This window comes from Artemia franciscana, chromosome 3 (genome assembly GCF_032884065.1).
Source record: "Artemia franciscana chromosome 3, ASM3288406v1, whole genome shotgun sequence".
Classification (NCBI taxonomy): domain Eukaryota; kingdom Metazoa; phylum Arthropoda; class Branchiopoda; order Anostraca; family Artemiidae; genus Artemia; species Artemia franciscana.
The window spans coordinates 33,234,328-33,248,762 of NC_088865.1; the positions used below are offsets into that span (position 1 = coordinate 33,234,328).

The 14,435-nt window shown below is 34.4% G+C and overlaps 1 protein-coding gene across 2 annotated transcripts in view; it reads left to right on the top strand.

Moving 5' to 3' along the window:
* The window catches only part of LOC136025189 (uncharacterized), a 40,618-nt gene extending 30,216 nt beyond the window's left edge, over nt 1-10,402 (top strand). For both annotated transcript variants that reach the window (XM_065700983.1, XM_065700984.1), the window contains exons 4-5: nt 1,701-2,028; nt 6,826-10,402. In XM_065700983.1, coding sequence (XP_065557055.1) covers nt 1,701-2,028; nt 6,826-8,112 — 1,615 coding nt within the window. In that variant the 3' untranslated portion in view covers nt 8,113-10,402. The remainder of the gene's footprint in view (nt 1-1,700; nt 2,029-6,825) is intronic.
* The last annotated feature ends 4,033 nt before the right edge of the window (nt 10,403-14,435 follow it).

Here is a 14,435-nt window from a genome sequence, read left to right on the forward strand (position 1 = left end):
CATAATTCTATTGAGACTCATTTTCGTTAAAAACTAAAAATCGTGATCCTTAAAGTAAAATTAGTATAAATTCTGCCTCATAAGTAAAACATTATAGCAACTAAAATCAATAATTGTTAATAGGTTAGATTTTCAATTGATTAAATTTACTTAAATTAGGCTTGAGGTACACTAAATTCTGTTCTCCTGGCTTATTGACTTTGTTTGTTGGTCGTGCTGCCCATCTCGACGTTTTTTACTTATGTTCATTGTACATCATTATGTTCCCTTATGTTCAACCTAACTGTTCATTGTTCATGGGCTGGTAGCAAGACCTCTGAAGTTGGATATTATGTGTGTCAGCTTTTCAGTATATCTGAGGTGGCTTTCTATCAGAATGTTCAATCGTGTTAAAATCGACTTTTGTCCTTGTCGGGTTAAACCATTTTTGCTTTATGCATTTTCAGAAAGTGACGCTTCACTCTGGTTTTATCTCTTTTGTTACTTAAAAAGGAAAGCACAATTTGGAGGCTGTTCGATAAGACCACCTTCATGGTGTAAGAGCACCATCTTCTTCTTTTCCAAGATTACCCTACTAGGTAGTAGTCGATGCCTATGTTGTTTTGTTTTTTTAGTTTTATTACAGATAAAACTTTTAATAGTATAAACAGCTATATAAAAAAGAGAATTGGATGCCATACATAAGAGCTTAATTTGCATGTTCAAAGATTCATAAAAGGCTTTTTACTTAAAAAATAAGGCGGAATAATCCCTGTGCTTCCACTACAATTAGTACCGTTCAACAAATGATCCATTATCCATCCACTCTAACAGATAGAAAAATTCGATGAAGAGTCAATAGATTATAGATTTTTTATGGTAGATTTAAAAGACAAAAGAAAACAGAATGGATGACTATTACATTTCGTCTTCGTTTTTTAGCGGGAACCATTTAACATTGTCAAAATATGTTAATAGGATTCATTTTGCGAAATTCACTTCACCAGCATGAGAATCAATTTGTCACTAGTCTTGAAAATTGTTTGTTTTTTTCGTGTTTTTTAATAACTATCTCCTTTTATGTGAATAGTCGCCCCAAAAGACAAACAAAACAACATACCCTGTTGTTTTATCAGTAAAGGTGGTGGTTGCCCTCGAGAGGGTCTGGGGTTAACATTTGCGGTAACTACCTTACTTGGGCCATGCAAATATTGTTTTCAGCGCTAGTTTAACGCTGATGGAAGGTGAAAACTGAGATGTAACAGAAAGAGTTATTTTAACCAGATTCTAGAATAAAGTGAGTAATCATCGGAAATTAATACATACAAGTTTTCTTTAATTTATGTATTCGGACACTTATGTGTGCTTACTTTTCATATGAAATTCAACTATGTTTAATAAATTGTTTTCTCAATAGAATTGCTGTAGTTTGTCATACTATTTGTTAGAAAATCATTTGCCATATTTATTGATTAAAAAGTATATGTAAAAATAGACGCTCGAAGGTCCTCTAAACATGCTATGGCTCAGAATTTTTTCATTTTTGAAGTGTCTTCGTTCTGCAAAGAAGGGATCATTTCTTGAAGTTTTTGCTAGGTGGCTCAGTTAAACGAGGGTTTATTTGTACGGAACCGTTTAGATCAGTTTGTTATTGCTTTTTATTGTAATGCTAGCTGGTAATTCTACTTCCGAATATTTCATCTCATTCTTTTTTTTTGCAGAAAAAACGCGGATGAGCCTTATTGGTGCTTAGACTGTATTTGTGAGGCCGAAGAATCATGCTTTTTTTCTCATGACATTATTCCATTAAGTGAAGCAGTTGATTATTTAGCCGGGGTTCTCGAAAAAAAGAAGTCAAGCTGTAAAAATGACCTTGTTCTTGCTCGTAATGTAATGTCTGATGTCCTGAGAATTCGCCAGTATGTACGTCACCACATCAGAAGTTTGGATGCATTTTTGGCAGCCTCTACTTCAAGGACATCCTCAAAAATCGATGAAATCGAAAAGACGGTTGAAGAAATGGAGGAATTTAAGTCTGATAATATAAAGGCAAGTGACTGAACGCTTGGGAAATAAATCTTTAAAATATTTAAAAAAAAAAGACTAAGGGAATATATCCTATATTGTCACCGCAACAATACTAGGCTTAAATGAGGATGTAGACCTATACTATCACCACATCTCAGGGAAAAATCAACACTAGGTTGATGCAGTAGCTTCACTCATAATAACTGCCAATATTAATAATATGACATGTGTCAGTAGTTAGGGCTTGTCAGGGAGGTGTCAAATATTTATATTAATTTCGCTACGATGAATCTTGCACAAGGTACAATTTATATTCGCGATATTGTGAGAAGTCTTTCATTTTCTTCTGTCGGATTTGTAACTTCTTAAAGCTTGTGTGCTTCTGAAATCAAAACGAATCCCCTACGAAAATTGGTTACGAGGTAGACACATCGCTTTTTCGGAATCACTAGGTATAGTGTTTTTCTTAGTTATTTTGTTTTTATTTTTTTATTAATTTATGACCAACTTATTTGCTATCATTTTCCATGCATTCTTGCTCAAAACTTGCATATATTGTAAGAAATTCATTTTGAATTGTAGGGCCGAGTAGTTGAGGGTTAGAAAGTGGTAATTTAGGAAAGTAATCAGATTAACGACGCTGCTTGACCACTAAGGTGCCTGTGTCAGTCTTGCAGTGTGTTTCTACAGCCGGGTTTGATCTCTGGGTTTCGTATTGTCAATGCAAGGTCAAACCCACTGCGTCACCACTGGACAAGGCTCGGTAGAAATAACTAAAAATGGGTGGCAAAATTTTAGTTTTACTTTTTTTTTCTTTTTTTTTGGAAAAAATCAAAGAGAAGAATGTCATTGTTGCTGAAAGAAAGACAGCAACTATTTGGAAGTTTTTTGCTGCTAGGCGGAGCGTAAATATTACGATCAGTAACTTGGAGTTTTAAAAATAAAAAATGCTCCTTTAATGTTTTACTTTTATTTTTAATATATTTCCTGGAAACCAAGAGTAAGTTGAAAAAAAATCTTTAAAAAGTTGCGAAACACATATTAATATAACCATATTGCCTTTTCACTATATAGGACAGTCGCATTTTTTTAAATGGGAAGTTCAAAGGGTTAGTCCAGTAGTAGATGCATTCAAGTTTGTGTTTGCTACTACTAACAAGTCACTGCAGCACAAGTTTACTGAGGCCAGTACAGCTATGAAGAACGTGTCCTACCCATCTCAACCTTTCTCTTGCTATAGCTCTAGAAAGTGGGATTGAACAACATTTTTATTACAGCTGACTGTTGAGATATGGTCAATCAGTCGGGTACGAAAACAAAAATTCGTTGGCAATCTTTTTGGAAAATATCTAGAAAATCATCTAGAATATCATCTAGAATATCATCTTCCGTCTCTCGGAGCGCACACGCTTCAGAATTATACTTGACCACTGTCATCACTGTAGCTTCCGACATTCTAATCTTAAGCCGCGTTTTATTCTAGACAAGATAGTTTCAGTTTGGGCGACCGTTTCTAGTCTTGTATCGCATAATTCCGTTTTATTTGAGCCTTCGTTTTGTTTCTTTTCAGTGCGGCCTTTGACAAATAAAACGCTGGAAAAGAGCTAGACAGCTTACTAGCAAAAGTTTTCAAAATCCACGAATGCTTCTTAGGTGTTACTAGCCTTTTTTAGGTTGGATTAGGTCGAAAAGTGCTTAAATTTGAATTTGCAATAGAAGCGGTTATTATATTCGTAAAGAGCATAAAAAAGGCATCGAGTGGTATATTCACTTTATTGGTAAGTCAATAATATGAACTGTCATACATTGACCCATCTGGGAATGTGAAGTCTGGCTTTTTAGGATTCAAAAAGACACAAAGTACTGTAATTTGCTAAAGCCAAGGGCATACCTTACAGCAGGCACAGAAAAACAGTGCCGTACACATATCTGGAAAAATACATCCACCAGTCAAATATTTTCTGACACCATTTTTATGAAACAAGGGGTGAAACTACCTGGACGAAGAAGTTTCGATTTTCGGTATATAGTTAAGGAAAACGGTACGGTCCCTTACAGCATATTGCAAATAAAACGGCTTTGAGCTTACTGAGTACGTAAAAAAAAAACCCTATTAAGGAAACAGGACTGAAACTAGACTGAAACAAGATAACAAAAAAAAACGTGGCATTAGTTCGCTGATTTATCTCCCTATTCTTTCAAACTTTTTTCAGTTTTGAAAGAAACATCCAGGGTCTTAGTTATTACCCTTTTAACATCTTCTCTTCCTACCATCTTCACTAATATACCGAGATAGGTAAAGCTGTCCACCTGATCGATGTTCTTGTTACCCAGCATCATCTTTTTACCTTCATTTATTCCCAAGTCTAGCCGCTTAGTCTTCTTAACATTAATTTTCGATCCTGTTCTTGCACCCTGAACTCGTAAAACCCGAAAAATTTCATTCATTTTGCTAACATTTTCATTTGAGATGCTCGAACGCTCAGTATAATTTTAGTTTAGCAATACAAAGTATATAAGAAAAAGGCTGTAGTCTTTGATTTTGAAGTTTTGTTGATAATGTAAAAAAATAAAGTCTATACAAAGATGTATGAATAAAAAAAACTTAAACCTGTTTTTTTCTAAGCTGGCTCTTATTTCAGGGCTAATAAGTTGGGGTATTGTAGATTCACTAATTGTTTACACTTAACCCAGTTTTAAGAATGTTCTTCTTTAAACATGCTTCTTTAATCATTCTTTATTATCGACCTATTACTTTATTCCAGTAATCTTTTAGAACTATACACATATATAAGGATAAGAAACGATAGTTTATCTCAAATAGCCTCTGAAGGCTGAATTCATGTCTCGATGCAAAAGCACAAACATGAAAAAAAAAATTAAAAACATCAATAGACTTTAAACTAGCTGAGGTAGGGAAAATTAAAAAGACAGAATAAATGATTCATTCATTGTTTAAAACTATCATCCTGTTCAATTATATCTAGGCCTTTATGATAGGCTTTGTAGGTTGTACTCTTGCTTCTGTAAATATTGTTTGCTTTTTATTTTTTGTTTAGAGATGGATAGAAAGCTGAATAGGGGTTCATCTTATATTCATCTGTAGTTGGCCGGGGACGACTGAGTCAACTGTCCTGGGTGCCACAGCTGAGAGATGCACCGTGGCTTGGGGATTGCCCCCTTTGATCAAAATTTTTAGTTTGATCAGGCTTCTTTTGCTTTTATTTGAGTCGAAAAGGGGATACTGTAATTTTTTTTTCCCAGACACCACCAAATACTAGAAATGGCTCTCACTTTTACTAATTCTCTAAAATATGGCTTTAGACGACTTTTTAATTATCCTCTGTAAGTTCTAAATTCTGTAATCATATGCCTAGATGGACAATTACTCACTTTTTAATCTCTTCGAACCCATATAGCATTTATGAATTCATGCAGTAGTCATATTTATGTAGCAACGACACCCTAAGACAATTTTGTGTATCATTTACCTTTGTGGTATTGTACAATTGTAGGGTTCGAATAAATCGAATTAAGTCCAAAAGAAAGTATCTTTCATGTTATAGACTTCGGCAGTTTAAAGGTTAAAATTGGTAAAAATCTTGACGGTTAAAATTGATCCTCAGATGTAACTTTGTAAGTAAATAGTTTTAAAGAGAAGTTTTTCATGCCTTCGATATATCTTACCACAATTAATTGTGATTACTTATTGATTAAACGCAATTATTATGCTCTATTGAACGCCGTTTGGATAGTAAAATTAAATTTATGCGAATAATTTGAAAATTGTAAGAAATAGTCAAAGTCTAGTGGTCTAACTTTCTCTCTGTATACGCCTATGATGTTACAGTTGTACCAAAATTATAGTTGAAATGAAGAAAATTTAGAGTTAAAAATCCTGCTGCTCAATAGCACCTTTTTTGAAAGGTTCTAAGAGGAAGAGCTTTTATTTATCCTGATAGATAAATACACCAAGAATTTTCTATCGAGAAAAAAAATGAATTGTAACTTATTGAGCTCTGACGCACAATAAGAAAATAATTAATTTAATAGGTCCAACTTACCGCCCATTGAACACAATTGAATAATTCAAATTGCCTATTGAACACCAAGAATTACAAATCAATAATTGTATCAAGCCTATTGACCGCGAGGTTTATTACTTTCCAATTAAGGGTGAGTATTATAAGCCGAAACAATTCCAAGTTCAAAGTTTGCTGTTGCTCGAAATGGAAATCTTACGATTTGAAAATGTTATAAAACAGGTTATCACTACCTAATGCTTTGTGTTATTTCAATATATTATGGTATTCAATGTTAGGAATTATTACATGGGTGCACTGAAAAATATTGAGCTTCAACTGTATCTGAGTATCGGCTCTTCAAAAATGACACAAGAATTGGAGGAGGGTGTACTTTAATTTTACACCCATCAGCTATATAAAGTGTAATTTTTCTGTACTTTGATTTTGATTTCTTCCGTCATAAAGAAATTCAGTGTTGATTTCTTGATTTCTAAATCATAAAGGCCGATTAAGCCTATAATCATAGCCGATATCATATCATAGCGATAAGGCCGATGAAATGTAAACAATTGCTCCTCTTCGCTCACCTAAGTAAAGGTTGTCAAAAATTACAAAAATTAAAACATCTGAGTATTTGTGGCCAACAAGGCCCTTGTTCAATATTAGACTCAACACTCAATTTTTGAAAAAAAAAGATGTGTTTAAAATAATGTTTGTAGCTGTCCTCTTCACCCTCCGCCCCCTTCCACCGTCTTTTTATCATGTACTTATGTCTAAATTCTTTTATTTTTAGGGACTCAAAGAACTGGTCCAGAAAGTCGATAACATTAGATTCGAAAATGCTGCTGATATAGAAGAATCGAGCCGCATCGGTGTTATCTACAAAAGTATGTTGAACGCTGAAGCACGGATTAATTTCCCTCCTCCTTTGTCGTCACTTACTTTAGACTTCCCTATACGTGTTTCCCCAGTTGCTTCTTATTCGGAGCTTTTAGAAATGCTGGCAAGTTTTTGTTGTTTGCAGAAAGTTGTGGATGATAAGCTGATAAAAGTGTCTAAGAAAGATATTTTGGAACTAAACAAACGCCTGAGTAATAATACCAATGATGAGGTCAGTCTAGGAAATGATGGTGAGTTAGCAACTGAATCAGATAGTGAAACAGTAACTGAACAGGTTAACCAGGATCAGTCTGAGCTTTCTAGTGGGGAAGTGGGTGCTAAAAGCACTAATCATCCAGGCAATTGCCAAAATGGAGACACTAATTTTAACCAAGCCCCATCTACCTGTGCTGTAGTTATATCTAAGAAATCAAAAAATAAGCAAAAGAACCAAAAAAGGAAACCAAAAACAAATAGTAATGCAACAGTGATTTCCAGAGGCTATGCCGTAGAACCAAAGAAAAGGGTGAGCGAAGCACCCTATTCCGGTGTTTCCCCTACACTACCCACATTTCGCTCCTCGAATCCACATTATTTATTATCCAAAAATATTCCCCGTCAGAAAGAGCGATTCCCCTGTGAAGACAAAAATATTGCCTTCACAACAATGCGTGGTGCTCACAGAAATATTGGTTTGATTGGAAATCCGGCGTCGACCGTAAGAGTGTTCTTAGACTTTCATGTTAATCAGAAATGGTTCACTTGCATCACCTTAGTGTTAGACAAAGTGGCAGCTCCACGCATGGTTGAAAATTTTGAGTCTTTGTCTCTAAGCCACTGCCGTCCAACCTATCGTGGCACTGCCGTTAAGTCTAATAAACCTGATATGTTTTTACTAATTGGTGACGAGCTGCAAGATAAAACAATCTCCTCGTTTGGTGGGCTTTTTGAAGCGGATGCTTCGCCGCTTCCATGCCGACCTGGAGCAATCCAAATGTCTCCCGTGAAAATTGAGGACTGTAAGAGAATGGTTGGAAATTATTTCGTAATCAAGGGACCTTCTACAGAAACAAAACAATATTCTCAATCTACTATTTTTGGTTACATAAATTTTGATGGAATGGATTCGCTGAAAAAACTTACAGAAATTCATTCGAGACGGAACGATGTTCGAATTTGTGATTGTGGTGTTGTAGAATAATATTTTTCTTTATTTTTTGCTGTTGTCAGTCTTCTCCTTGTAAGTGTGAGTGTTGGAAATGAGCAGTAGTTGCGGGTTACTGATTACAGGTGGTTTTACCAGAATTCTGGTTGTGGTGTTACCTGAATCCCCGTCCTGTAGCAGTTTACATCCTTTCTTGTGTCGGGGGAGGAGTCCAATTACACTTGTTGTAACCATTGTAAAAATTAAAATATATTTTGCAAACGTTTTGATACGATCTGGATATCCAAAAGTTTCCCCTGTTTAAACCAAAGAGTATGGATAACATATAAGAGTGGGAACTGGTGCAAGTGTCGACAGCAGTAGCCTGGATGTGGCTAAGACGATTTAGTGCTTTTCGACAATGTTAATTTTTAGTAGTTTTAGCCTACTATGGCGACCTTTCATTCTTTATTTAAATAAGTAATCTGGCATATTCATACCGCATCTTCTATTTCTTCTATTTCTTCCGCATCAAGTTAGTGCATGTAGTTGCGTAGCCAGAATTCTATTTTGGGAGGAATATAAAGCGTATGTAAACGGGGAAGGCGGTTCGAATTAAAGAAAAAGGTTTTCAAAATCGAAAATATTTTATAGTATTTTTGGGGTATTTATAATTATATTTTATAATATGGTAATTATAATATTTTTGATTGATCTGCACCTCTAAGCCCTAATCTTGGCTGTGTCTCTGACATAACGAGCGGTAGTTTTGTTGCAACACTGAAAAATGCTTCTTCAGTGCGTAAAAATAAAAAATTCATAATTAAGACCCTTTGTCCGAAATTGGTGGACCGCCTCCCAAAACGGCTCTCCGGTATTTTCAATGCATGTAGTCAGTAATCAACAGCTAGTTTTTAATTCTTGTGTGTCTATTTATTATTGCTTTTCCAATTTTTCTTAATGCTGGTGATTACACAAAAGGAAGCAAACAGTAGAATTTTAAAGCGAGGACTGTAATCTACGGTAATTTCAGCGTTACTATTAAAGGAAATTAAATTGAGCTGTTTATTTGCATACTTTGTGTTCAAGGTTTGGTAACTTCTTTAGCAGCAAGGAAGAGAAAGTTTAGTGTCTCATTTCTTGTTTATGTAGTTAATTGGTTGTATTATATGTTCGACGTACTAAATTAAGCTTGAGGCTGATCAATTTTTTTTTTCTGCATAATTTATCACACACACACACACACCTCCCTCTTACTGTGTCTACGGTAAATTTAACGGTACTATTAAAAAAAAAAATTAAATTAAGCTTAGTATTTGTGTACTTCATGTTCAAAGGTGGGTAGGTTCTTTATCAGCAAGGAGGAGAAAGCTTAGTGTCTTGTGTATTGTTTATGTAGTTCATTTTATGTATTATATACAAGATGTATCAAATTAACCTTTAATTTGATCAATGTTTTTTCAATATAATTTCAATGAATAAGATGTGATAAAAAAAAGTGCGAAAATACTGTTTTTTGTACCTAAAAAAAAAGACAAAAAAAACATAAATGTGTGTTGTGGTCCTCATGTGTACACCTCACATGTAAAAAAAAAGTGTACTTTTCATCTGATAGGAAAAACCTATCTTGTGACTTTTGTGTTCCTTATCAATGTAAATAACATGTTGGGAAAATTAGACTCTGTTCCATAACTGTGTTACTTGAAGGCCTATAGAAAAAGGATTCGATTTAAGAAGAATCAAAGAATTTAATTCATTATTTCGTAGGGCTATCCAGTAATGTGGGTGTTTACTTTGGCAATTTGTCTTTCACTGAATCTCAATAATTTTTTATTTTTTTTTGGTTTGGTGCCACTTGTTGCTTTCTATAACTGAGAACTCGTATGCCTCTGGAAGCCTAAATATCTTTTAAGGTTCTTAATTATTTTTCTGTCAGAAACTAGGATTAGACACTTATTTTACCAACTACACAAATTAAATTGATTGTTCCTATTACTACACTGAAGAATAATGCCTAATGCCGCCAAATGCTAGTTGGTGTTAACATTTATTGTAGACATTACCGCCAGTTTCCGGTCTTACAAGTTACCAATGCTCTTTGGTTTTAGCTTTATTAAAGATGGAAGGTTTATACGGGCTAGGAAATATATAGAAGTAGTGTCTATTGATAAAGTAAGCAGTGAATTTCTTTCACATGTATAAAAATTATAAGTAACAAGGGATGAATTGCAAAAATCTTAATTTCGGGGTGGTCACAGATCCAATTGTCCACCCCATTACTTGCTTACATGTTTATCTTTTACCCTATGCTCTTAATTGTGTGTTGAAATAAATGTTTGTTGCGTAACGTCTAGAACTTTACTGATATTAATTGTACCGGCTGGAAATACACGTTTATAATGAAAAAAGAATTTACGTGTTATATCTGTTTATATGATTTTTGTCTTAACTATTCTTTTTGGATGTGGATTAATCATAACAGCTAGACTGCTGAATTTCTTTATTTTTATTTTCTTATTGGATCCACTATTAATTCACTGTGTTCTTGTTGATTAGTTTTCCGAAATTTTATTTTCAAGCCCATTTTACCCCAAAAGAGCTTTAAAAAGGTTTAAGCAAGAATTGGAAATAAGTACTTTTTTTTCCAAACGACGAGTTCAAAATCGTCGAAACAACGTGGCAATTATAGAAAACGTTAGGAACGTACACGTGCGGATTTTTTCTTTACCAAAAAAACAAGAAAAAAATTGGCTAGAACAGAGCAAATTATAGGACATTAAGGACACTACAAAATATTATATGAATTCTGGAGGCCAGTCCCAGAGGCTGCACCTGGGTACTTATTTGCTCCAGTTGCGCTTTCCTAGCTATATTGTTTGGACACTGTGTATTTGAGACATCTATTAATAGATGATCGAAGATTCTTGCAATAGATGATCAAATATTTAATATAGAATCTTTGAATACTATAGCCATTGGTCACATACTACTTACTATCAAATTAGGTGGGTTTGTATGACACTGATGATAACATGCTTAATCTTCTTTTTTATCCCGTAATTTGTGTTTCAAGGTAAATGCAGGAAGTCAATCTAAAACTATCATAAGTTTATTTTTCACGTGGTTTACTATTAATATACTGGTTTATTTTATTGCGTGAAGCTGATCTTCAGGCTGGTCTGGTTGAGTTTATTGTTTAGTCTAAATTGAAATACACAGGGTGTATATCTACAGATCCAGTCCAGGGGCGTAATATGCTGTGGAGGAGGGGCAACTGCCCCCCTCAAAAAATGAAATGGTGTCTTCAGAGATCTTGTCAAAACTATGATATACTCACATATTTCAAGCATCCATAGAAACAGATCAGTTTTCTTTGGTCCTCTATGGTGCTATATAGCCATTATTCACCGTCATTTTCACTTGACTTGAAGGAATTGGCTTCAAATTTGCCCCTCCCCACATGATTTTGATAAAATTACGCCACTGGTCCAGTTAGTGAAATAAACGTATATTAATATAAATTTCTTAATATAATGTTAGACTTATATATCAGATAATGACTATTCCAGGAGGTTGGTTCTTTCCCCTTTACATAATTGGCGGGAATTGGATAAATACCCTCAAGGTAAGCTTTTATCTTTGGATGAATGCTTTTATGACATTGAATATGCGTGAGATCTAGACTTTCATCTTGGAATTTATCGAATTTAATATTTGTGCTTTACATAACATATTAAATAATGAAACTGTTACTGTCAGAATGAGAAGGATATAAGGATTCTATTCACATGTGCATACAATTAGAAACATTAAAAGGATAATATAATTTCAATAAATTAATAACTGGTCTCTCTGAGATTTTTATTGCTGGTAAGTCAGAAGTTTTTAAAGTTGATTACTCATTCAATCACTAGTTATGGCACTTGGTATTTACCAAGTGACATAGTGATCGCGATTTCTGTCGGTCCCGGTTTTGCTAGTTTGGGCACATCCAGATAAGCTAGGACGATGAAATTTGGTGGGCGTTAAATTAGAAATAGTCATTTCCCCGATTTGACCATCTGAAGGGGGGTGGAGGGACGGTTAATTCGGAAAAATTAGAAAAAAGAGGTATTTTTAACTTACGAACGGGCGATCGGATCTTAATAAAATTTGATATTTAGAAGGACCTCTAGTCTCAGAGTTCTTATTTTAAATCCCGACCGGATCCAGTGACATTAGGGGGAGCTGAAGGGGGGAAACCGGAAATCTTGTAAGACACTTAGAGTGGAGAGATCGTAATGACACTTGGTGGGAAGAAGCTCTTTGCTCTTGGCTCTTCCGACCTCGTTACAAGCGCCATATGAGCTCTTGGCTCTTGTTTTTTTTTTCAATTTTACTGCCGACTAATGGGAGTGTTTGTCTTTTGCAAAAGAAATAAGGAAAGTTGTGTTTTCTATGATTATGAGGATATATTTTTTTCGCTCATTTTCTGCTGATTTTTTACACGCGTTCCTTATTTTCAATCTTGGTGCCTGTTATGCATTAAGTCTGCATAATGGCAAATGGAATCATTTTTCATTAAATATTGAGGTTCCGGGGCTTCTTCATTTTCGAAGATGTATATGGTTGTGAAAGTTTTCACTTGATCAATTAAAAAAAAAAAATTTCATTTTACTGTCCTTGGTACTTCAAGGTTTCTTTATGCTAAAAATTTGCAATATAAATTCAATCATATATATATAACCACAATCGAATCGTTTTTTTATTTTATTTATTTTTTGTTTTTCTTTGTTTTGTTGGAATCAATATTTTTTCTATTTTCTCTTCTGTGTTGCCTAGGGATTTTAATGGTGTAAATTTCAATTAGTTTATATATAGGAATTGGGGGAAAAGTTGTAGGAGTCTAAAAAACTACCTTGAGTTTAGTACTCTTAGCCAGTTTCAAACTTTTTCTACACTAAATCAAAACTGACCATTTTTTCCCATGACATAGTTATTACTTTCTATGAAAGGCTTTCCTTTAATCATGCATCATCAACAGCTTCAGCTCTGTGAAGTCGTATCATCGCTGTTAGAATGAATTAAATGGGTTGTGGACCCATCCCCTAAAATTACGTTCCGAAGGATCGGGGTAAATCGTGCTCCCTCAGTGCCTTTTTGTCGATAACGACATACTTCTTGAATACGCAGTTTTAATTCCTATGGAACAGCTTTGCCATACACTGCTGATAACGACATGGGATAGCATGTGTATGCAACCTTGAAATATATCTGTTTGTTGTCTTAATGAGATTTGACATAGCTGCACATGTATTATTCTTCCCCATTGTCTGTACAATAGAAACAGCAATGGCTTCATGTTCTTTTAGACAGTTCTAAATTTGACGGATCGGATGCATCACCGAGGGTGGCTTCATAAACCAGGGCCATGTTACCACTGTAAAAGAGTTTTGAATCTTAAAATGACTTTTCCTCCTGAAATGTCCTTTGATAAGAATTTGAATTGAAAAGGGAATAGTTGTGGGAAAAGTCAAGTCGTGGCCAATTGTAGAAAAAGCCAAGACAGATTATCCAATTCAGTGGGCATCAGGTCAAGGTTAATTTTACCCATTTGATAGCCGTTGTTACTGTCTCCCACTTATGCTACACCTCTCATGCATGTCACTCCACAATGCCGAACTAGAGTCCAAGACCAAGAGAAACTCAGTTGAAAAAAAAAATTAAGACAAGTCTTGTTGTACTGTTTCTAGACGCTTTTTTTTTCAAACAACGAAACAGAACTCTTTTTAGTAAATGACCTCAACCTGCATTTATTTAAGCAAACGAACTGTTAGGACAAAGCACAACATAAAACGATTGTTTAATTAAAACAATGCATTAAAATACAAGTATATTCAAGGGTATCCACTGGACAGGGGCTAGAATGGCTCCAGCCCTATAAAAGGCCAAAACTTATGTACATTTTTGACTCAAATGAATAATAATCCCCCTCCCAATAAACCTGAAATTCTGTAACCAAACTATAATTAAAAATTCTTTGCGCAAAAAACTGCTCTTAATCGAGATTTTCCCGTTTTGTCCATATTTTAAAACAAAATCTAACATTTTAGATAATAAAAATATTGAAATAAAAACGAGCAGAAATTAATTTGATAAAAAATGTAACCATAAAATTAATTTTTCTTAAAAGAAAAGTAAAGAGCCGTGTTAAAACCTAAGCTGAGCAGAAATAGTCATACAACACCTCAAACTTAACGAACAGAAACTACTATGAGAGTAAAAAGTGAAATCTGAAACGAATAGAAACTAAAATGAATAATCACATTAAACGTAAGGATATCAGATACCGGCATAAATGAATCATAAAATGAAATGAATGATCAAATCAACTTCAGAAC